This window comes from Ochlerotatus camptorhynchus, unplaced genomic scaffold, assembly GCF_037179485.1.
Source record: "Ochlerotatus camptorhynchus isolate MF236.1 unplaced genomic scaffold, CSIRO-AGI_Acam_v1.1 ptg000135l, whole genome shotgun sequence".
Taxonomy (NCBI): Eukaryota; Metazoa; Arthropoda; class Insecta; order Diptera; family Culicidae; genus Ochlerotatus; species Ochlerotatus camptorhynchus.
Window position 1 is genome coordinate 1,405,948 of NW_027040625.1, and position 24,273 is coordinate 1,430,220.

Genomic DNA, 24,273 nt, shown 5'->3' on the forward strand with positions numbered 1-24,273 from the left:
TTTGCATTCTATACGACTTGTTTGTTTTTATATATGTTTGTATATCACGAAAACAACTTTGAATATACGTGCATTCTGGTTGCCTGGGTATAAGTCGAGACACACGTTTCATCGAACATGGAAATGGAACGTCATCTGTGGAGTTTCCACTTTCGTTTCCGGATGATATCAGAGAAGCTGAGGACGAGATCAAGCTGTTTCCGTTTAAGAAGGAGCCTGATGAGAATGAAGAAGAAGATGGTTCGTCAAACGAAGAAGATTACAATACAGCCAGCCAGGATGAAGAAACTTCTGGTGGAACTCGACGGTCGAAGAGGAAGAATCTTGGAGCAGTTCCGAAGCATTTCGAGGATTTTGTCGTCGGTGTAGCATCATGTGCTATCGAAGAACCAGAAGATTACCAAGCAGCTATCGAACATCCGGAGTGGCATAACGCTATGGAAGAAGAGATGAGTTCCCATCGAAGAAATGGTACTTGGGAATTAGTACCGGTACCGCGGGGGCGCAAAATAGTTGGATCCAAATGTGTCTTCAAGCTCAAACGGAACGAAGCCGATGAGGTGGTTAAGTTCAAAGCTAGAGTTGTAGCTCAGGGTTGCACTCAACAGGCCGGGATCGATTTCTATCAGGTATTCGCACCGGTTACTCGTCAAGCTACGCTGCGGACATTTCTGACAGTAGCCGTTAATCGAAAGTTATTGGTTCAACACCTTGACGTGAAGACGGCATACCTGGATGAAGAGATATATATGCGCCAACCACCGGGATTTGCCGCACCAAAACAACCGGTGCATTTATGGTCTACGACAATCTGCGCGATGCTGGAATAGGAAACTGAACGAAGTACTGTCCAAATTGGGGTTCTAGGCATCGTCGGCAGATCGGTGCCTCTACGTGAAGGAGAGCGGTGAAGGAATAGTGTTCCTGTTAGTTTACGTTGTCGACATGCTGCTTGCGTCGACAGATGCGTATTGCGCTACTTGAAAGCGACGAGGGATAGCTACTTACGACTGGGCGGAGATGCTAGCCAGCCGTTAGTCGAGTATTCGGACGCTGATTGGGCCGGAGATCCCGAGAGCAGGCGATTGTCTTCCGGTGCTGTATTCTATTTCGGTGGTAGCACAATTTCCTGGGCTAGTCGTCGTCAGTCGTGTGTGACACTCTCGTCTATGGAGGCGGAGTATGTTGCGCTATCAGAATCTTGCCAAGAGACCATCTGGTTACGGCAGCTTCTGCGTGATTTCGGCGAGATTCAGAAGGAACCAACCGTCATCAAAGAAGACAACCAAGGATGTCTGGCATTTGTGAAATCAGAAAAATCTAGCCGCCGGTCGAAACATATCGACACCAAGGAGAAGTTCATTCAAGAATTGTGCGAAAATAAGGAGATCAAGCTGGAGTACTGCCCTACGGATATTATGGTGTCGGACATCATGACCAGGCCTTTGGGTCCTCAGAAGCATGCGCAGTGAATGTTGTGTAAGGCGGATACCCGTTGAGGAGGAGTGTGGAAGGTTGCAACGGCTACCATTATACACACCCCTTGCAGCAGCGCATACCTTCGTGCACTACAGACCTTGTACTGACCACAGCACAAGAGAGAGTGTAAAGTGTAAACAATTTTTCAGTTCAAACCAAGCGCTTCTTGTGACAAGTTCGTTTTTTTTTAATTTTTGACCGCAATAAAACGTTTCCGAATTTTAAACCGTAGTTCTCGCGTGTGCATTATTTTTGCTGTCCACTCCGAATCCCATACGCTGTTTTTCCACTTCGGTGACCCTGACCTTGCCGTCATAATCAACCGGTGGAAACTAACGATTTATAATTAATTATTTTGTTCGACCATTTTCTACAGAGATGGTGCTGTTCCACTGGTAGGAAGTGCTAAAAATCCACATATAGAAATTGAGAGAAGTGGGAATAATTCGCTTTCGGTGCATATTCAGGTCAAAAAAAGTGAACGACAACCTAAATAAATTAATCAGGAACTTTGTCGTTCAGTTTTTTCCCGGAAATTATTGTGCTACAATTCAATAAAAATGATTTTTCCCCACACAGTTTTACCTGCTTTACTACCAGTCCCCAGAATGAAAATGATAATTCTATATTTACTTATACCATCGAACTATTTCTTAAAGTTTACCAACTAGCTGCTGATAGCTTTTGCCATCCGGGCTATTACGTAGCTGCTCCATTTTAACTACTTCACTTCTAAAAACTTTTTTTAAACTGACTCCCTAAAAATCGCTTGTTCACAACTTTAAAGTGCGCCATTTCAAACATAGAAATCCCAGAACCCGCATAAACGCGAACCATAAATTGACCTTACCTAAAATGGTTAAAAATTGTTTATAATCCCTGCTAAACTTTAACTGAAATGGTTATGGGACTTTACATGAACGTTTAATGATAAAGTTTCAACCTTATGTATTATGGTTTTTTGGAACTGGACCTTACAAATAATGGGTTGTTAAGAACCATTACCATTCCAAATTCTTGTTTTCTCCATATATTTTCAGAAAGAGAACTATATAAGAACGTTTTTACTTATGATTTGAGAACATTAATGGTAATGGTTATGGTAGTCAGTAAGGTCCATTAATGGTTTTGTATTATCGCTCAACTTTACGTGGAATATATCGTGAATTGGTAATCAGTAAATTACAGGCAACCAATTCGCGATATATTCCACATAAAGTTGATCGATGTTACAAAACCATTCGTGGACCTTACTGACTACCATAACCATTACCATTAAAGTTCTCAAACCATAAGTTGAAAGGTTCTAATATAGTTCTCTTTCCGAAAATGTATGGAGAAAACAAGAATTTGGAACGGTAATGGTTCTTAACAACCCATTATTTGTAAGGTCCAGTTCCAAAAAACCATAATACATAAGGTTGAAACTTTATCATTAAACGTTCATGTAAAGTTCCATAACCATTTCAGTTAAAGTTTAGCAGGGATTATAAACAATTTTTAACCATTTTAGGTAAGGTCAATTTATGGTTCGCGTTTATGCGGGAATCTGGGTAGATCCCACCGAGGATCCCACTCATCGGAGCAAAACCAGTTTACCCATTTTTTGACAACTCCATACAGCATGCAAAAATGAGTACGATATACCCAGTCACTGAGTAGCCTGAAAATAGCGTGAGTTTACACCACACGTACACGTGCGACATCGCCTGACTCGACGAACCGGTTAAGAAAGGAGCTAGCAAAACAGAAACATAAATCGATCCGACACCAACACATACACCACAAACACACAACATTAAAGAATGCGATTGAGCGCGAACTTTTTGTCATGTTGTTTCGTGTTTTCGGTTGTTGTTTGAATTTTCATTGAATTTTGGTTCTTTAAAAGTTAATTTCCGAAAAGAAAATGCCACCGAACATAGCTTCCGCGATTATAAAACTTGGCCAGCAGAAGAAGAATGACGAGTTGAAGGAAATCTTGGAGCGGATTCCGACCAAGGAGGTAATGAGATTGGTCTGATTGGATTGAGTAGGATTTAATTTTATTAACAACAATAATCAATTTGTCTGCAGTTAACGGATCTGGTAACGTCCAACATCGCTACGACCGATGGCTTCACGTTGTGGCACTTTATTCTGCTGGGGTTGGCCCACTCCAGTAAATCCAAGGAAAAACGGTTCCAAGTCACGTTGGCCGTGTTGAACCAGCTGAACAAAACGGAACTCAGCACCAAGGTGGTATTCGATATTGTATCCCGACTGGTGCTGGATTTGCCCAAGTTCAGTTCGGAACAGTTGGTTGAGATTATGGAGTACTGTGTGGAATCGATCCGGGGTGGGGATCCCAAGTGTATGGGATGGAAGGACTTGTTTCCGGAGGTTTTGAAACTGCTGAACGAGCAGGTCGGCAAGTTCAGTGCGAATGGGTTCATTATGACCGGTAGCGAGTACCGGAAGAAGGTGCTGGACGATCTGTTCAAGATGAAGATACAGAATTCAATTATGACTTCGTTTACGGGTATGTTTCGTGAGGTACAGTTAAGCAAGGACGAAACAACGCTGGCGGTGGGGAAGATTTGTGATGCCCTTCGGGGGTTCGAGCCATTGGAGATTCCGGCGTTAGCGTTCCAGTTGTTTCATGTTTGCTTGAAGTACAGCAGCTTGTTGGTGCTGCCGATCTACGCACTGCAGAAGTACTTTCACAAGCACTACTACAAGAAGATGCTATCCAACGATGGAGGAGATAGCACTGATTTTGATAGCATTGGTAAGATCTATTTGTCATGGTTGATTGGTAAAATTCAATCACGCATTTTTCAGAACCTGTCTCGGATAAGGAGATCCGCGAAGCGGAGGAAACAGTACTCTACCACCTTTCCAATGTGACCGAGTTCCGTTTGGACGAAATTCAGGTGGTGGCAATGTTCAAGCCATTCCAGAATTTGCCGGAGTTTCTGCTAACGCCGTTTGTAATCAGCGCACTAATCGCAATGAGCAAGATCAACCGCATGCCGGACACGATGAAGGTTGTGGCTTCTCAGGTGATGTCATTCGTGACCAAACTGGTTGCCGAGAACGAGAACGAGAAGGATCTCTGTCAGCATTCCGCATGGTGCCGAGGACGAATCGAGTCCACTTCCATCCCGGACGTGGAGCGAATGCTGGCAATTTTGGCCGAACACAGTCAGGAGGGTATGGAAGTGGTAACACCGGGCGTTATTCACTTAGCTTTTGCGTTGCTGATTACGAAGAAGCAGTCCAAGCTGCATATGATTGCCATAGCGTTTCTGCAGCATTTTGTCAAAAAGCGGTTCATCTTCGGCAGTGGAATAGTTGGGAAGCTGAAGCAGTATCTGTTCGCCGAGTTGGAGTCGATACAATTTTCGGAGTGTTTGATAACGTTGAGCCTGACCAGTGCCTTGACCCTGTCGGAGTGCACAAGTTCGATCAATTATATTCTGGAATACCTGCTGCTGGTAAGCACCTATTCGATACCCGTTTGGCGATGCGTTCAGAATTATAAGGGTCTAACTTTTGTTAATAACTCATCTGGATTAACATTTCTCTGTGCGTTTGATGTTGCTTTTGCTAGCTAATACAACCTTTCACTAAGAGAATCGATCGTCGCAGTTAGGCCCTTGTGATTCTGAACGCTAGAATATGTACCTACAAAGCATATTATGATTTCAGATCGATGGCATTCACGCGATGCGCATCACAACGTTCCTTTTCCCGTTGATTCGGATCTCGCACACCATTCGGGATGCCTTCATTGAGGTCCTTCGGAAAGCCATGTACCACAGTGAAGTCCACACGCGGATGATGGGTGTGTTCGGGTTTTGCGCTCTGCTGAAGCAACTCAAAAACAACAACTCCCGACGTGCGGTTCTCGGAGGGTCTGCCGGTAATCTGACCCAGCTGTCGATTTCGGGAATGTCGCTGCTGTCTCAGTCTACGCTTGGCCGTGCGGACAATCCGGATGTGCATTTTGATATGTTGACGCTGGAGATTTTGGGAATCCTGAGACGGTATTTGATTGACTTCAATACTTATCGAGACAATGGTCATAAAATGGTCGTTCCATTTTCAGATGCTTTACACAAACGGTCGAGATTCGGGAGCTGCTGTACGAGAGCCTCGGGCGAGCAGTGGAATTCAACAGCAAGCTGCTTCCCCACGTGCTGCAGTTTATCGATTGGCACTTCAGTAGCTATTTCAGCGAATCACTGGAAGGCACACTGAAAGTCGACTTTGAAAAATGCGTCCGTTACAAGAACGATGCTGGCGAGGATATGACCGGAGACCATCAACAGCAGTTGGAAATTTACGATAACGTTGGAAAGTTGACGGCCTTTATGGTTCACTGCGTGGTTATTTGCGATCAACAAGTCATTACCCATGACAACGATGGAGCTAGGAAGTTGTTGCAGGACATAGTTCAGCAGATTGAGAAAGTTTCGCTGGATAGTCTTGGGATAGTGAGGTTTCTGGACTGGATTCGAAAAGAGGGATCACTAATTTTAAATTTCTTCGGCGACAGATTGGGACTTTGGATCCAAAAACATGCGTCATGGGTTGTCACTATATGAACACAATCGAAGCTGCTATGGCGTACTGCATATGGTGTACGAAGCCGGACAATACCTATCTACGAGATTTGCTGAAACTTTTCAAGCATCACCAAACTTGTTTCGACAAAATGAAGGTTTGTCCCAACCATCGCTATTTTTTGTTTAGTTTGCTTGAGTTTTTTTTTTCGCAGAAAATGGAGCCCAAGAAGGGAGCGAGGAAGGGCAATAACGAAACGATAGCATCTACCGCAGCCGCAGGAGGATCCACTAAAGGTGTGCCATTCAAGCCGGAGAATCTTTGGGACATCGCCACGATCGAACGGTTGCTGAAAATTGTGTTAGAGTAAGTATTTTCATTCATCTAAATATCCTGAGCCAATGTGAAAAATTTCCAGCGATTACTTGCATTGGCCTTGACCTGGACCCAAGCCAAATTTGTCCATTTCATCACTACCTAAAGCCCCACGTCTATGGTGTGTTATAATGCAATTCTTCTTTACCCTATTGTGTTGCTCCCCTCGTCATGACCAACGTAGTCATCTCAGAGAGAAAGCAATACGGTGGTTGTTGCGTGCTGTGCCATTATTCCACAGCCGCAAACATACACCTCACCTTCTGGAGTGTGGCCTTGAAACATGAGACTTGGCCCTCTTAAGACCCCCTTCTGTCTCGCAAAGTTAAAAAAAAATCTCTTTCTTGCAGCGACTCAACCTCGTACGCAGCGGAACAGGACCTGGAAAGTGTACGATCGAATCGTGATTTTACGCAATTTGTCCTCAAGATATCCGCCGAGAAGCTGGAAGCCCTTCGCAGCTCGCCAGAGTATTGGCAAATCAAGCACAGCAAACGCATCTTCAACCACCTATGTGAGTGCGGGAAGATCATCTTCGAACGTGCTGTGAAGAAAACCAACGAACTGTGCGGCAACGGCAACACTCAAGTCGCATTGAACGCCGGAGAAGCCTTCCGACAGGCACTGTTGACGACGCTCGCTGTCTACGAGAGAAAGTTTACCGAGTTCCTGCGAATGATCAGCTGCACTTTGGGAACAACGTTCCGGTCGGATCTACTCAAAGCCTTGCACGAGATCGCCGACAAGTACTTTGAGGACGGAGCGGAATCTGAACCGGCAGGGGAGAAAACCGTTTGCAATCTATTCCTGTGCCTCGAGATTCTGTATCAGTCTAATGCGCTCGAGGATGATCACCTGAATATGGCCTACACGTGGTTGCAGAATTTCTGTACGAACCACAAAATAAAACTGAAACCGCTGGGTCTGGTTCATAGGATACTTTTCGAGCTGAGAATGCGAACTCAGACGGGAGCCTATTTCGATACGGTTGCGATGCTGATTGAACGCAAGTTCGGTCAAATCGAGGAGGATGAACTAGCACCGAATTTTACGTTGAAATCGATCAGCTCGATGACGGTGGAGTCGGCACTGATTGCTCTGTGCAATGTTTCGAAGCAGCAGTTGGATGATGTGGATCACTTCGTCCTGAGAACCAACAGCGTCCTGGGAAGGTTGAAAATTTACGGCCATGGAGAGAATGATGAATGTCAGTGTGTTGTATATGCGGTTTTCGGAATTTCAATAAAGTATACTTTCAGATCTTCACCAGCTGAAATCCATCGAGCGATCGATGTGTTCCCAGCTGGTTCACATCATGTCGGTGGTCACACACCTGGCCAATACTCAGCTACCTCTAGGGACATGCATGGATTCGTTGCTAAAATTGCTTATCAACGTGTACGGATGCCTGACTAACTTAACCAAACACTTCCTGAATCGCCACCCTGTGGCCGCAGTTTCCCACGATTCAACCAAGTCAGTCTAAAAAAGTCCAAACATCCTTGTTGAGTTCAATTAAAGATCATTGTTTGCCCTTTTCCAGATTCAATTTGGTGATCAAATCATCCAAGCCGTTGGCGGTTCGGATCTACAACCTGTTCCCATTCATCGAAGAGAATATCCTCGGGCAAAGGGAAGAACCGGACGATGACAGTGACGCCGAAGAGAAACAGAAAGCCAAGAATGCCCAAAATGCCAAACGAAATCGAGAGAAAGTCCTCCGACAGACGAAACTCATTCCCAAGCTGGTGTTTCGCATCGAAACGTTCAACAAGTTTGTCATGTTACTCAGCAAAAAGACGAAGAAAGATCTGACCTACCTGTTGCACATGGGTACGGTGCGTGATTTCCGCATCAAGGAACCGGCACTGGTCGAGGCAATCAAGAAGGTCTGTGACGGACGGCCAGGTGAGATGAGCTCGGAATTTGGAGACTTGGCCGATTTGGACGTCCAGGACGAGGATGACGACATGTCATGGTTAAGACCGACGGAATCATCCCTGTTGGGAGGAGCTTCACTGGGGCCTGAGGCAACTCAACTCGACGAGCAGGAATCGAATACGGAGATTTCGAATGTGGGTGACGAAAATCTTGCGCTGAAACACTTGGCTATACTGAACGAAAGAAGCAAACGCAAGTGCAAGAAGAAGCGGACAAACACGGATGGTGGCGGTGAATCGGAGACTACATCCGAGCGGGAAGAGCTTTCGAACGGTAAGAAGAGAAAGATTACGAAGAAGAAGGCCGTATCACCCAAAATCAACAAGAGGGCCCTGGAGACGATGAACCAGGCTGCGTCGGTTGCCGTAACGACGTCCAAAACGCTGGGTCCGATTCGACGTACTTCGCGGGGTCTCACGAAGAAGAGTTAATTGGATTGGGTGTTGAGAGTTATGGATTTTTTTTAAATATACAGCCATTATATGATATGAAACTTATTCTTTAAATAATCTGGAATTAATCCAATCCGTTAACGAACTTTCACATGAGGTTGAGATGGTACTTAAAAGATGGAGCGTCGTTGAAGTTGAACCCTGCATAGTGACCTCGCATAACCTCACTTTTAACCTGTACATCAACCAGTGTTCGAAAAAAAAAGTAAGAAGTTTTATCCAAGACACGACGTAGATTTGACGTAGGATTACGTGCTCAATATCAATATTCGGCGACTGTGTTAGAGAAAGCGCTTTTTGCAAGCCATCGATAATAATTTTGATCACCATTGCAGCAGTTGGACATTTGTGTAATTTTCAATAGTGACCTATTGAAAATTGATAAAGTGTTCATTTTAGCAAATTCATAGAAAAAATTCAAATCGATTGGTTTGTTTAGAATTAAAATCCTTCCGCTATTGACAGAGATATAAGTGGTCAAAGCCTGACCACTTTTCGTAACGGGTTCGATTTTGGTTTTTTGTAATTGCACCCCCAATATGTTGCCGAAAGACGTAATCCTACGTCAAAAACTCACTTGCAATATGCCTTCCCGTATAAACGCGAAGCATAACATGACCTTACCGAAAATGGTTAAAAAAAATTTATAATCCCTGCTAAACTTTAACTGAAATGGTTCTGGAACTTTACATGAACGTTTGTGTGATAAAGTTTTAACCTTATGTATTAAGTGAACCTTACAAATAATGGGTTGTTAAGAACCTCTTACCATTCAAAATAGTTGTTTTCTCTATACATTTTCGGAGAGACGACTATATTAGAACCTTTTTACTTATGGTTTGAGAACTTTAATTGTAATGGTTATGGTAGCCAGTAAGGTCTATTGATGGTTTTGTATTATGGGTTAACTTTACGTGAAATATATCGCGAATTGGTAATCAGTTATTTACAGACAACCAGTTCGCGATATAAGTTGATGGATGTTATAAAGTTGATGGATGATATAAAACCATCTATGAACCTTACCGATTACCATAACCATTACCATTAAAGTTCTCAAATCATAAATAAAATGGTTCCAATATAATTCTTTTCCCAAAAAACTGTATGGAGAAAACAAGAATTTGGAATGGTAATGGTTCTTAACAACCCATTATTTGTAAGGTTCACTTCCAAAAAATCTTAATACATAAGGTTAACACTTTATCACACAAACGTTCATGTAAAGTTCCATAACCATTTCAGTTAAAGTTTAGCAGGGATTACAAGCAATTTTAAACCATTTTTTGTAAGGTCAAGTAATGGTTTGCCTTTATGCGGGTTGCAATATTAAGCTGGGAAAAAATCACTGATGAGTTTTTCGGCTCAAAAATTCATTTTTTTTTGTATTTTAGTAGTTTTGCTTTTTTTTTTTTGTTCACACCGTTTTCAGCATACATTGGTTCATTTCGATGCTACAGTTTCATGTAGCGAGGGCGCATTCTAGGGTGACGTATCGAATAAGCGGATTGTTTACCTGCTATTCCCTTTGTACTTTGATGTGTGAACATATGTTTTCAACTATAAAATATTTTCACATCAGTTTCATTAGCTACCCGAAATATTTAATTTTTTAATGATTAGAAACTCCACATACTCCAACTATAAAAAAATCTCATTTTTCAAAGTTGTCTTAGGAAGGTTTCTTAATTATTTTCATATTATAAATATGTATTATTATGAAAAACACGTTCGGTTTTGAAATGTTGACCGGATGATTCGACGGGCAGTGCTCTGAGAACCAGTTTTTGGGATTTCAATCGTTGAGTGGCAACATCCCGAGCGAAGGCAGAACACGCCTACAGAAGCAATATTCCATATGCGAAGTGAAGCAAGATATTTTACACAGAGATTTTCTCGAGAATAAGGATACTACAACGATCTATTATTCTCAAGCGATGGTCTTTAATAAAAATTTAAAAAAAAACAATCACTCAACTATCCTGGCATACAAGTCAAGCTATGCAAACAAGCAGAATTGGAAATAGACAAACAGTTTTAATTGTAATTGTATTTATATAAAACACTAAACGCACGACACCAACGCGAAATAATAGCAACAACAAAATAAATACCCCCCCCCCCCCCCCCCCACGGCTATTGACAATCGTCCCGTAAATTTTAAACCCTACACGGATACAAATTTTGTTCATTTAAATCAAAAATATAAATTTTTATTTTAGAGTATATGAATTATTCAAAGTAAATTGAACGCATGTTCAAAACTAAAATAATGGCTTGAATTAAATTCAAAAGCATGTTTATTTCAACAATATAGAAATATCAATTGTATTTAACAGCATATGTCACCGACGTGTCTGTGTTTGGCTAACAATGATCGGTTTCTGTACGTAAAATGGAATCATTGTCCGGTGGGAGCTGGTCAAGCGGGAACGGTTGGTGGTGATAATGGTGCAGAACACCAAGCAGCAGACAGCAGTGATGGAAAAGTTCGCGAAAACTCACTATGACTCGCGAACTTTTCCCTTGGTGAACTTCGTGAAATATCGCGAACTTTTCCAACACTGGAAGACAGTAGTTCTTTCGCAGGATCTGGCAGATGAGATCAAGAGCTGGACGGAGCGACACTGGAGCTGGTGAACGTCTCGGTGAACACAGAACATTCGCTGTTACCGGGGGGTTTCCCGGAAGATTACCCATCATTCGAGTACGAAAGATGATGGATGAAGGACTGATTCCTGCATACGGATGTGATTGCATCCGGATCATGTGACGGCGATAATGCAAATAAAAGCGCACGATTGGTGTTTTAACCTAATCTTGCACTTTTATTTGTTTCATCACGCATTCGAAAATAATTTATAATCTCGTTTATAATAATAAATAGAAAATTACGCTAAACATTAAATACGTTTAAAATAAACTTGAAAATCGTGTTTAAAATAAAAATATTTTTTTTTATTACAAAGCTGTTAAAGCTAGCAAACAAAAATATTCAAGTTTATTTTCAACACGAATATGTTTAAAATAAACGTGATTTTTATTTTAAACATTGATGTCACATGATCACCGATAAACCGACATGAAACTTAAACTTTACTGTTGATCGAGAATCCATAACGGTCGATTCAAATGTGCAGTGATCTCATCTGTCAAGAACATAGAAATGTTTTATCTAGATAAAAATAATTTGTCCGAAATAGATTAGACACGAACCAACTCATAAATTTTGTACGCGTGTTTGTGACTAGGATAAATATATTCCGCGAACGGCAGATGTCAGTTTTGTGCTTCGATCAGAAATTTCTTTGTAATTTGTATGATCATTCATGTCGGTTTGTCGGTGGCATGACTTTAAACATAAAATACGTTTGAAATCAATCGAATAATAATAACCCTAATAAAAAATAACCATAAACGAACGATAACCCAAATCATTGAACTATTCCACAAATGGTTTGGATGATACCCAGAACACGTCGTTAAGCAAATTAACCATACAATTTTTATTAGGGAAATTATTCAAGAAATTATTTATGTTTGTGGCCAGAACAATCTGAGTTTACGTTTATATTTACCTCAAATATTTTTTTTCTGCGTGTATGCAACAATCGCTTGTTGTAGCACACATGCAGTGCAACATTATTTTATCGGTTCGCATCAATCCGCGAACCGATTGGCGATTTTGACATTTCACCCAGTTTGTCTCATAATATCTGTCACTCACGTTGGTGCTGCCGATTACGAGCAGAGGTTTTTCGCCTGAATGCAGTAAATCGAGTGAATTTTCCTTAATTTGTGCTTTTTTCCACATTTAGCTTCAAGATGAGTGCTTCTCCGGCCAAGCTGCAGGATATGCCACCGAAGGGTGGCTATCAAAACATCCCTTTCGCGAGGATTCCGGCGAAGAAGTATTTCAAAGGTAAGGTCTCCTTCGGCTCCGCTGTTATGTCACCGATTGTTTTGATTATTTTCGATAATCTATCTCTGGTGGGCAGGATGGCAGCTGATTGCCGCTTACGCGGGATTCACCACCTTCGGATTGTCCTTGTACTACCTGAACTGTAAAGAAAACCAACGCAACGAAATTGAGATGCGTTCGGCCAGGAACGTCATCTACTCTTTGCTACTGGCGGAACGAGACCGCGAGTATCTGAAGCAGTTGCGACAAAACCGCGCCGAGGAAGCGGATCTGATGAAGGACGTCAAGGGATGGGAAGTCGGCACCTGGTACGGCGAGCCGGTCTTCAAGACACTGCCCAAGGACAAGTTTGTTGATCCTTCCTTCCAGGAGTTCTACGTTCACGCCGACTATAGAGATATGATCAGGCGTAAGCACGTCAAGATGATGAGCTAAAGGTGCTGCCGCTGTTAAGGGCTCATGAACGCTTGTTGGAAAGCTTCCGGTTGATACGGTAGGATTAATTCGTTTTTGGTACAACCGCCCATCAGTGCGAGTTTGTGAAAAATAAATCATAGGTCTGTCGATAGATGTCTGGGAGTTTAGATTTATATCCGAACTGATTCAAGAAACACTAGGGTTACCATATTAAAAAAATGAAAAGAAGGTCATTTCACTTAAGTTCGGGATGAAAATGAAGACATTGTGCATGGATAATTAATTTGTATCAAACATTTTGACGTTGGGGTTTTTCTTGTTAGGGTGCTTTTAAATTGGGAGTTTGGAAATTAGCTTACGACCAATTAGAAAGCAGTCAGCCTTTCTAACATATATATATATGCATCAAGCTACTTAGCCTTCATAATTCATTTTACAGAACCGTTCATATCAAAGTATGCTCATCGTGAATTTTTTGCCCCTCCGAAAATTTCAAGGAATAATTTCTGAAATGTTGGCAACTGTTTGATAAAATACACAAAGTTTATCGGTATTTCCGGAGAACTTCGAGATTAGGGCGTAATTGCTTTTGTAATGCTCGCGAATTAAAGCTTAATCTAAAAAACTACCAACACAAACAGATAGATGAATGGTTCCTCTATCATTGTGTATAGTTTGTTCATTTATTCGCGAGAAATCAGCGATTGACATGTTTGTTTACAAAAGCAATTCCGCCCAAATCCAAAGTTCTCCGGATTGATTAAAGATTGAAGTTTGAGAAATTTAACGAATAACGGTTCTTATTTGACAATCATTTTTAGTTCTTTGAAGCACATTGAACCAAATCTCCTGTAGGGGACGACGGGGTAAGATGGCCACCCTAAGCTTGAAGTAAAATTCAACCAAAACTGTATAAAATTTCCGCGATAAATTTAGTGATTATTGAACTTTGGAGTACTTTCCCTAATTAAATTGATTTTCAGAAAATTTTCTTTTCATTTGATATTGTTTTATCACGAATTAAAAACAGACTAAATAATGTAAGACAAAAATGATGCAGGGTAAGACGGAAACATGGAATATATCATGATCCTGGATATATAAAAGGTAGGCAAAATTACACATAACCTACTTTTGATAATAACAGTAGTACCGAATTTTCTCACTATGCGGCGCTCATGTGCAAGTCAGTTTCCTGTATAAAATATATCTTGAGATCTTTACTATTTAAAATGATTCAGTCTTCGGGAAAGTTGTTTAGGTGATCAATGTCTTCAAATTTGTTGGTTACTTAGTTCAGAATCCTCTCACTACGTGACACTAGACTTCGCGTAGATGGCGAAGATTTCAAGATATAGCTTATAGATACCGGAAGTTCATATGTACACTAGCGCCGCGTAGTGAGAGAATTCCTAATTGCACCATCACCATTTGGAATTGCTTTCATCTTAGTTATAATGCCGATAACAGAAGCTTCTTAGAAGTCCTGAACAAAGTTTTATGAATTGACAACTTTTACCTTGACTACTACGGATGTTCCGGATTTGGTTTTTTTTTTCGATCAAAACAAAAGTCTTTTTATCGGATCAAAATTTTCTGAAATTTGTTCATGACGGAAAAAAAATTACAACAGTAGGGTAGAGAACTACTTCGGCCTAATCGCCCATTTTGGGCCTATCGAGCAGAAAACTTCAAATAACTCCATGATTTCAGAGTTAACAAGTCAATTATGCGTTTGGTACGATACTTTAGTTAATAAGCTACGGAACAAAGTCAATAAGAACGCGAGATATGAAGGTTTGCACCCATTATTCCCAAAAACAAAAGAAGCGTTCCGACCGAATCAATTTTTTATCTTCATCCGATAGGCCGAAGTGAATTCATTGGCGTTTCAATGCGTTAGGCCTAGTTTAGAATCCGTAGGCCGAGTTTGGCGTCAAGAAGCAATGTTAGACTTTTGACAATATCTCAACGATTGGTTTCTCTTTATCAAATCTTACGGTACATACGGAAAGGTAAATAAATTTGGAAGCCATCAGTAGAAATAACATTCCGTTTGGTGTTAAACTGTGCTATATTAAGAAATACTAAGTGCGGGTTGTGCTTAATAGGCCGAAAATGGGGTAGTTAACCCTATTAGTTTAATTTTTGTCACCATGCACCAGAATTTATGATCAACGAATAGTTCCCCCTATTCTGCTAGTCACGTGATTCTTTCTCACCGGTGAGAGTCACGTGACTCGTAGAATAAGGGGCAGTATCATTTCAGAATCCATGATAGCGATCTAATTGAAGATGTTAGTTTGATAACTTCAAAACCGTCTAAATATCGAATTCAGGGTGAACATCGGATATTTTTTTACCTGGAAAATCAGAGAATCTCAGGAAATTTCATTCAAATTCAGGGAAATATTTCTTAATGGATCAATGCAAATGCTGAGGTTTTGACAGAACTATGCTGCGGCTACCACAGTTTTTTTTTACATTTGATCCTCCATTTACAGTAGCGCCAAAGGCATGCTGTGGTGGGTTCAAAACTTGACCATCTAAATTGATCAATTGCAGTATTGCAACAACTGGAAGATCCGTATCAACGCGTCGAAGACCCAGGTTATCATATTTCTACGTTCCCAATCACCAAGACTTTTTCCGTCTGAAAATAATAAGATATTTTTAAGCGGCTCAGTGGTGGAATGGTTCAAAAAGGTTGGGTACCTCGGACTAACACTATAAAGCAAGCTTCTTTTCAGGGAGCACATTGACAAAACTAAAACCAAATGCAACATCTTGGTAAGATCATTATATCCGCTTATCAACAGGAAATCCACCTTGTCCCTGAAAAATAAGCTTGCTGTCTATTAACAAATAATCCTACCTGTAATCGAATACGGTATGCCTATATGGGAGAGTTGCTCTGCATCATCTTAAACTTCAAAGAATCCAGCACGAGATCCTTATGATGATCCTAAACATTCCACCGCTGACTCGAAATTCCGAGGTCCACCGCCTGGTTGGAATTCAGACACTAGAAGAACGGAGAATGTTCGTCCCTTTCAGCGACACCTGTCTGAAGTCAAGTTAGCACGTTAGCGAAGACAACATATCAAGAAGACTGGTAAATCTCTCGTTTTCCCATTCGCCCGTTATAAGACAGCCACAATCGCATCATCTGCCACTCAAAGGTCAATGCTACGAGCGAATTTGATAGCAAAGATTACAATCTCAGAAGAGAGGTTTGTGTATTTGCCCATTTTCCTATGCGATGCTTCCACCTTCGCTCAAGCGCTGCGCTAACTGTATGTACATGTCGCTTGAAATCTGGCTAAAGTTACCAGTCTTCTCGATATTTTTTTTTTTTTTTTTTCTTTATTTTAGAGATTTTTAGCCTGAGGCTAGTTCATCTCTTCTCTTCTCGATATGATGTCTTCGACGTTAGGCTAAGTTATTTGTAGATAGGTGGTTGTCTAATTTTTAAATTCAAACTACAAAAGGGGTATTCTCAAGGGGTTGTTCACTCCGCACAGTGTGCCAAAAATACAGATGGGCACTTTCATTTGCACCCATGGTTAGAAATTTTCATGATATTTGAAGCTACTGGCAACACTGCACTATATCGAGCAGGCAGCAGGTGTCAAAATGTTAATCATTGTTGTTGACAATTACTTAGTTGCCTAGAGGGGAGAGCGAGACCCTTGGCCGGCGCCGGTGGTGTAGTGGTAAGCGTGACTGCTTTTTCACCCCAATGGGTCTGGGTTCAATCCCAGCCGAGGTCGGTGGGATTTTTCTGAGGCATAAAAATCTCTGGTCACGTCTTCCTTCGGAAGGGAAGTAAAGCCGTTGGTCCCGGCCCATGTGAGTGATGAATGGGTGCGATATTCTACGCAGGTGTGGAAGCTGCCTTCCTGCACATTCGATGCCGTCAATGGTTGGCAATCGATGTCCGTCGGTGATTGGCACTAGATTGCGGAACAGAGACCGACGTTAAATAAAGGAAAAAAGAAGAAGAAGAGAGCGAGACCCTGAAGGAGGAAGTGAAGGGAACGTTGAAGACGTTGGTACATCGATTTGGGGCGGGGAGATTCGTGACGGAGCTGAAATCACAACCGAAGGAGATTAAGTGGAATTGTAAGATACTGGTTGGTCAGTTGTTGGGCTTGAAGGTGAGAACCTGAAAGTGGACATCCATGAGTTGGTCGAAGGATACGTTTAGCTCTCGGACACGACCCTGGTAACCTAGCGCTTGAAATAGAATATTTCTAGATAGAGCTGTAATCAGCGCGTAACAGCTTTTTTAAACAATGAATTCTCTCGATGATTCCTTGGAATTCAAGGAACACCCGCGCAAACCAACATAATCGTCGGGTAGGATTAGTCTTCCCCTACCCGATAGTAATGTTGATTTGCGTTGCCAAGCTCTGGCTTTCTACCTAGATATATAGGCTTGGCGCAGAAGAAGTCCCGACGAAGTGTAAAGTGACTGGTGTTTTCCTTGGTGCCTAGCGATTGGAGCAGTTCGATAAGCATTTCAACATCGCGATGTTTGCAATAATATTCGTAGAACTGATCCGAACGCAGCTTTTCGAACTCTATGAGGAACGAATTGATTATGGAATCTGTGGTGGATCTTGCCGAGTTTGGTGGCCAACGACTATACCGGCGAACGGAACAGAAGACAAATCGGTGGTCTGGGTGTAATAGACACTTTTCGGGCAGTCGATGAAAAAATGCGTGTGGTTTGCTTGATGTACTTTTCAATTCTGATTTTCATTTATTCTCTCTCCGTATATGTCGTGTTAGGTAAGTATTCGTGTGCGTGTTTCGTATTTCATTTCAGCGTTCGTGTACCAAGGTAAGGCAAATACAAAGGTAAGGTAAGTATAACAGTTTTGTTGTAATAGAGTACAGTGGGCTCAACGGATTTACAAGCTAATTCAAATGTTCAACTGTGTTTAATTTCAAATGCAAAGAATTCTAATTACATGATCAAGTGAGTATCAAGATCCGCAACATCTCGGCCCCCGTTGAAGCGCAGCATTCAACCGACAGAAGATGAGGAAGGTATATCGGTCAGCTGGGTTGAATCAGTCGACCCTGCTGCTGTGTTACCTGGGATGTCATCAATCGGTAGCAGACACAGCTCTGTTGTTGCACGACGACGAATTCCGGCTTGAGTGCGGACATCCACTACCCGTATTATGTTGTCCTTGTTTGGGTAGACTGCTACAACGCGTCCGAGAGGCCAATGTTTGGGTGGAGCGTTGTCGGTCTTCAACACAACCATAGCACCGACCCCGAAGTCGGTAGGGATCTTCCTCCACTTAGCTGGACGCTGATGCAGCAGGCCGATGTACTCTTTAGACCAGCGCTTCCACAAGTCGTTCATGGCTCGCTGTGTCGTCTGGAAGTGGGAAAGTCGATTAAGGGGAATGCTTGAGTAGTCTGGCTCGGGAAGCCAGACGGCTGGTTCACCCAGCAGGAAATGTGCAGGAGTGAGCACGGAGAGGTCTTCAGGATGATTGGAAAGGGGAGTCAAGGGACGGGAATTCATGATGCTTTCCGCCTGAGCGACAGCCGTGCGAAAATCGTCAAAGTGGTAAGGTGATGAGCCGATGATCCTGACGAGATGGTGCTTGAAGCTCTTCACCGCAGCTTCCCACAGCCCACCACAATGCGGTGCTCTAGGGGGAATAAACTGGAACTCGATGCCCTTTTCCAGGCACTCATTAGCCCATTCGTTGGACTTCAGCTGCTGGACGAGTTGCTGTCGCATCTCCTTTATCTCGCGGAACGCGCCGACGAACGAGGTGCTGTTGTCGCAGTGTATAACGCGAACGCGACCGACGCGACTCACAAAGCGCCTCAACGAATTGACGCACGCAGCAGCTGGCATCCCGGCGACGATGTCCAGCACAACGGCTTTGACGGCGAAGCACACGTACACTGCGACCCAGACTTTGACCGAAGCGCCCCTTCCCGCAAGTTGACGAACGAGAAACGGCCCGCAGTAATCCAGCCCCGTGTGTTCGAAGACTTTAGATGGTGTAATGCGCGCAGCAGGTAATGGCGCCATATATTGATTGCTTGCTTTCGGACGACAACGGAAACACGTCACGCAACGATGGACTGTCCTTCGAGCGAGGTCTCTACCACGGATCGGCCAGAAACGCTGCTTGATGGTTGCGAGCAGTTGTGTTGGTCCAGCGTGCAGAGTTTGATGATGAATTGATCTGGCAATCAACTTTGAGAGATGATGATCGGCAGGTAACAGGATCGGAAAGCGACTGTCGAAGGTGCCAGGTGATTGCGCTAGGCGGCCGTTCAAACGAAGAAGCCCTGCGTCATCGATCCACACGTCAATGTCCTTGAGCGGAGACTTGAAGTCTGCTTTTCGCAGAGCCAGAGACTCTTGGACGTGGTTATGTAAATATCGCAATTCCTGATGGAAGGTTGCTCCTTGTGCAACTCGAATGAGAGATTTGAGGGCATTGTTGTACTCGACCGGTGTGATTCGCCCGAAAGTTCGAGCATGGCTCGGCAATTGGCAGTTCTTCGCGAAACGAAGGCAGTACGAAGCAACCTTAAGAAGATGAGACAGTTGCGAAAAGTCCTGGATGAGCGAATCGTCGAACGTGACACAAACGAGTGCGACCGTCGGCCGCTGCTCGACAATTTGTTGTTGGATGTCGGTCGAGGTTAATGGTACTATTGGATCTGGCCAGGCTTCTGGTCCTGAGAGTAGGTATGGTGGCCCATGCCACCAAAGTGCATCATCGCTGATGTCTTCGGGATGAACTCCGCGAGAAATTCGATCGGAAGGGTTTTGCAGCGTTGGAACGTGCCGCCATTGGGAGTGTTGCAACACCGCAGAGGTGAATCTGGCAACACTGCATAACGGTACTGCAGATTGAGTGCTGCCGTTAAATGTTGACAAATAGGAATGGAGATAAGTAAACAAGATGATAGTATGTAGTAGTAGTGGTAGTAGTAGTAATATAGATAATAGTGAGTGGTAAACATAATTCGCCATCGCAAATATAATCTCGATGTATTATTAGAATATAAACAATTCAGTTCCGCGGTTAAAGTTTATTATTCGAAAATCGTATATAAATAGTGCTAGATTGGTCGCAGGAGGTACAAAAAACGTTCCTTATTTACCGCTAAATCCTGTAAGTAAACGAAAAGGAATAAAATTTAGTTAAGTTAGTGTATGAATGTAAATATTTACCCTCGTTTACTTACCTGCAGCGACGGTCGATCGTGGTGGATACCTGTAAAGGATACATTCACCCAAAAAGTATCTACCATTCCTCGTTGGATTTAGATTGTAAGTAAAATAAAGTATGATACACATATTCTTAGTAACTAGAATGTTTTTGATAGCACCTGCAAATAGGTCGAGCATATAGCACAACAACGTTAGGGTAGTTGGACCGAAGTTCGGATCAAGCGCAAATCATACAGCAAATCGTAAGTTTCGTAGCGTTAGTGATGAGTGATCGTTAATTAAAATTAATTAATTTAATAGGATCAACAGAGAGAGTGTAGGAGGAAGAAAAGGAAGCTTTATACAGTGGGAAAGGAAACCACTTTATTGTAAGTAACATCTAATATTAATAAAAATTGTAAGCTAATGATAATAAATGTTTACAGTTTGAGCGTTGCTGAAAACTAGTCAGCTGCTGTTGAAAATTTGGTTTCCCTACGGGAACAATTTCTCAAAAATAAAGTGACACAAGCGGTGTCCAAGAGAGAAGTTCGGACCTTCCCAAAGAAATGGCTTCCGATTCCGAAACGGCGGACAAAACAGTCATGGACCTGACAGCGACTCCGTGTGGAATCTGCGGGCCATCAACATGCGACGAAGAAATGGTAGGTTGCGACGGTTGCGCAAGCTGGTTTCATTCTCGCTGTGTAGGTCTAACGGAGGGACTGAAGCCGAAGAAATGGTTCTGCCAAAACGAAGCCTGTCAGCTCCAGGCTCAGGAGTACCAAAGGCAGCTCAAAGAAGCCAAGAAGCAGGCTCGTCTTCGGAAGCCTACCGACGAGTCTGACAAGTCTAGCGTCAACTCTCGCAAAGGCTTTTCCATCGTGGAGCAAAAAGTGAAGGCGTTAGAGGAAAGGCAAAAGCGGCAGTATGAAGAGCTAGAGGCGGAGATGCAGCTGCGGAAGAAGGAAAAATATATGCAGCGTGCATTTGAAAGAAAAAGGTTGGAAATGGAGAGAGAGATGCGCGCTGAAGAAGAAGAAGAACAAAGAGCTTTGCAGGAAGAGATTCTGCAGAAGAAGAAGGCACAGATTGCGCGGATGAAAGCGAATCAGAAGTCATTCGAACAAGAGATGGCGGACCTGGATCAGGAGTTGGCAGAGCTATCAGTCGTCAAGGTTCCCAAGACGGTGCATAAAAAAGATGAAGACGGGATCAAAGCAGGACCCTCTGGCAAAGAGAGCAAGAAACCGCTGAAGCTAACTAAAGAAAATTTGAAGAAGCATGCCGGAGACAACGATGATACCGAAGACGACGACGAAGAGGACGATGATGAAGACGATAGCAAAGAGGATGATACACGGTCGGAAGATTCGAAGGTAGCTTCCAAACATACCGAACCATCCGTGAAAAGTATTCCGCAGAAAGTTAAGAAGGTGGAGGAAAGAAGCCAAAACGGGCTGGGGCATAAGCAGGTCGGACCGACAAAGGCACAGCTGGCCGCGAGAAAGGGGTTGACATTCAAACTTCCCAAGTTCTCTGGAAAACCAGCACAATGGCCATTGTTCTACGCGGCCTACAAAACTTCGAACGAAGCCTGTGGCTACATGGACCACGAGAACTTAATGCGACTGCAGGAATCCCTCGAAGGCGATGCTCTTGAGCTGGTGTCCGGTCAACTGCTTCTTCCCGAGTCGATTCCGAGGGTCATCGAGAAGCTGCGTCGGCACTATGGTCGTCCGGAACAACTGCTCCAGAATCTACTGGACAAAGTTAATCATTTGGAGCCTCCAAAGCCAGACAACCTGAGGAGTTTCGTTCCTTTCGGAAATACCGTAGAACAACTCTGCGGACATTTGGAGGCCGCAGAACTACGGCAACACCTCGTCAATCCACTGTTGATTAAATCTCTGGTTGCCAAGCTTCCGGACCGTGAAAAGCGTGAATGGGTTCATTACCGGAGAAACAAAGGAGAACAAACGCTGCGAACGCTGACGGATTTTCTCATGGAGATAGTCGAGGACGCCTGTGAGGCAAACGTCGACGTGGATTTCAAGCCGGCGTATCAGCTCAAAGGTGGACCATCGTCCGGAAAGAAGAAACCGAAGGAAAAGGGTGCGTTGTACTGCCATAGTGGAGAAAATAGTCCAGGTGCAAGTTCGAGCGACCGGAAGAGATTAAAGCCGTGTAATCTATGTCAAAGCATGGAACATCGTCTTCGGCACTGTGCGGACTTTAAGAAGCTGTCGTACACGAACCGACTTAAGCTAGCGACCCGCGATAAACTATGTCACGTGTGCCTCAACGAGCATGGTGGTTTATGTAGGTTCAGGATTTTCTGCAACATCGGCGATTGTAAGGAGCACCACAATCCGCTGATGCATCCTGTGCGGCACACTTTCGGAATGAGTGCACATATTCGTTCGAACTGTACTGCCATGTTCCGTATGGTACCGGTACAGCTTCACTGTGGTGGAAAATCGATCACGGTCCTGGCGTTCCTGGATGAAGGTGCCTCCGTCACGTTGTTGGAGAAGAAACTCGCTGACCGGCTGGGCGTCGTTGGCGTACAAGAGCGGCTGACGATCAAGTGGACGGCTGATATCACGCGCGAAGAGAAGGACTCCCGGCGAATGAATCTGTGGGCGTCTGGTGTTAGTCCCGATGCGGGTGAAAAGTTGCTGCTGCATAGTGTTCGTACGGTTGGAAAACTGATGCTGCCACGTCAGAGGTTGGATTACCAGGAGCTTGCCACACAATACCAACACATGCGAGGATTGTCAATCGAGTCATACGACGGACAGCCGGAACTGCTCATCGGACTAAATAACATCCATTCGTTTGCACCGATGGAGGCGAAGGTTGGTGCACCAGTGGAACCAATTGCGGTTCGATGCAAGTTTGGGTGGACGGTATACGGTCCAAGGCACTTCGCCACGGTTGCAGCAGGTAATTATTTCGGTTACCACCAAGCGATCACCAACGAGGACCTGCACGAACTGCTCAAAAGCCACTACGCTTTGGAGGAATCGGTGGTTATGGTACCACAAGAGTCAACAGAAGAGAAACGAGCACGGGAAATACTTGAGCGGACTACCAAACGTGTCGGCGACCGCTTCGAAACTGGGCTACTGTGGAAGACAGATGATCCAAAGTTCCCGGTCAGTTTTCCCATGGCCGTGAGAAGAATGAAGCAACTGGAGAAACGACTACAAAAGAATCCGGAGCTGCACGAAAACGTCTGCAAGCAGATTGACGAGTACCAGGAAAAAGGGTACGCGCATCTGGCTACCGAGGACGAGCTGGCTGGAACTCCCCCCGACGAGGTCTGGTATCTCCCACTAAGTGTCGTACAAAACCCGAAAAAGCCAGGTAAGATACGTCTAGTATGGGATGCTGCAGCGACAGTGCAAGGAGTTTCTCTGAATTCGCTGCTGTTGAAAGGGCCCGATATGCTAGTACCCCTGGTAAAAGTTCTTTTCGGTTTCCGCGAATGGCGAATCGCTTTCGGTGGAGACGTAAAGGAAATGTTTCACCAGATGAAGATTCGCACCGAGGATAAACAGAAGCAGAGGTTCGTCTTCAGGAAGACTCCGGACGTTTCACCGAGCATTTATGTCATGGACGTGGCAACGTTTGGGTCTACAAGCTCCCCTTGTTCGGCCCAATTCGTCAAAAACCGAAACGCTGAGGAACTCGCCGCTCAATATCCTGCAGCAGCCGCAGCCATCATAAACCGGCACTATGTCGACGATTATTTCGACAGCGTCGATACGGTGGAAGAAGCAGTCAAGCTGGCGCAAGAGGTGCGCTTGGTACATCGGAAAGCCGGTTTCGAGATCCGGAACTGGGTGTCCAACTCGCCAAAAGTTATTCGGAGTCTGGGAGAGACGAAACCAGCCGCACCGGTGCACTTCAACCGGGACTAG

General features: G+C 43.6%; 3 protein-coding genes and 1 long non-coding RNA gene across 5 annotated transcripts; all 4 read left to right on the forward strand.

The window, feature by feature from the left end:
- Positions 1-236: 236 nt before the first annotated feature.
- On the forward strand, positions 237-24,273 carry LOC135700389 (uncharacterized). The gene is made up of 2 exons (XM_065220882.1): positions 237-240; positions 21,820-24,273. Exons 1-2 carry the CDS (start codon positions 238-240, stop codon positions 24,271-24,273), a joined length of 2,457 nt encoding a protein of 818 aa, XP_065076954.1. The 5' UTR covers position 237.
- Positions 3,307-8,803, forward strand: FANCI (Fanconi anemia complementation group I). Its single transcript, XM_065220857.1, has 10 exons — positions 3,307-3,484; positions 3,556-4,249; positions 4,303-4,958; positions 5,173-5,510; positions 5,573-5,960; positions 6,023-6,187; positions 6,245-6,396; positions 6,756-7,612; positions 7,665-7,881; positions 7,949-8,803. The coding sequence occupies exons 1-10, from the start codon at positions 3,389-3,391 to the stop codon at positions 8,775-8,777; spliced, it is 4,392 nt and encodes a 1,463-aa protein (XP_065076929.1). The 5' UTR covers positions 3,307-3,388; the 3' UTR covers positions 8,778-8,803.
- Positions 12,507-13,288, forward strand: ND-B16.6 (NADH dehydrogenase (ubiquinone) B16.6 subunit). Its single transcript, XM_065220850.1, has 3 exons — positions 12,507-12,551; positions 12,617-12,720; positions 12,797-13,288. Exons 2-3 carry the CDS (start codon positions 12,624-12,626, stop codon positions 13,153-13,155), a joined length of 456 nt encoding a protein of 151 aa, XP_065076922.1. The 5' UTR covers positions 12,507-12,551; positions 12,617-12,623; the 3' UTR covers positions 13,156-13,288.
- On the forward strand, positions 20,019-21,097 carry LOC135700361 (uncharacterized). 2 transcript variants are annotated; one of them, XR_010517578.1, is made up of 4 exons: positions 20,019-20,306; positions 20,386-20,464; positions 20,521-20,607; positions 20,666-21,097. It is a non-coding gene; the product is annotated as an uncharacterized LOC135700361 (long non-coding RNA). The 2 variants fall into 2 exon arrangements; XR_010517577.1 differs by having other exon boundaries at positions 20,521-21,097.

Bases quoted from the DNA above. Each gene is read 5' to 3' on its own strand.
- FANCI (XM_065220857.1), top strand. From the start codon at position 3,389: ATGCCACCGAACATAGCTTCCGCGATTATAAAACTTGGCCAGCAGAAG. The intron at 3,485-3,555 runs GTAATGAGATTG...ATTTGTCTGCAG, and splicing joins AGCGGATTCCGACCAAGGAG to TTAACGGATCTGGTAACGTC. The intron at 5,961-6,022 runs GTGAGGTTTCTG...CTTCGGCGACAG, and splicing joins CGCTGGATAGTCTTGGGATA to ATTGGGACTTTGGATCCAAA.
- ND-B16.6 (XM_065220850.1), top strand. From the start codon at position 12,624: ATGAGTGCTTCTCCGGCCAAGCTGCAGGATATGCCACCGAAGGGTGGC. The intron at 12,721-12,796 runs GTAAGGTCTCCT...TCTGGTGGGCAG, and splicing joins GGCGAAGAAGTATTTCAAAG to GATGGCAGCTGATTGCCGCT.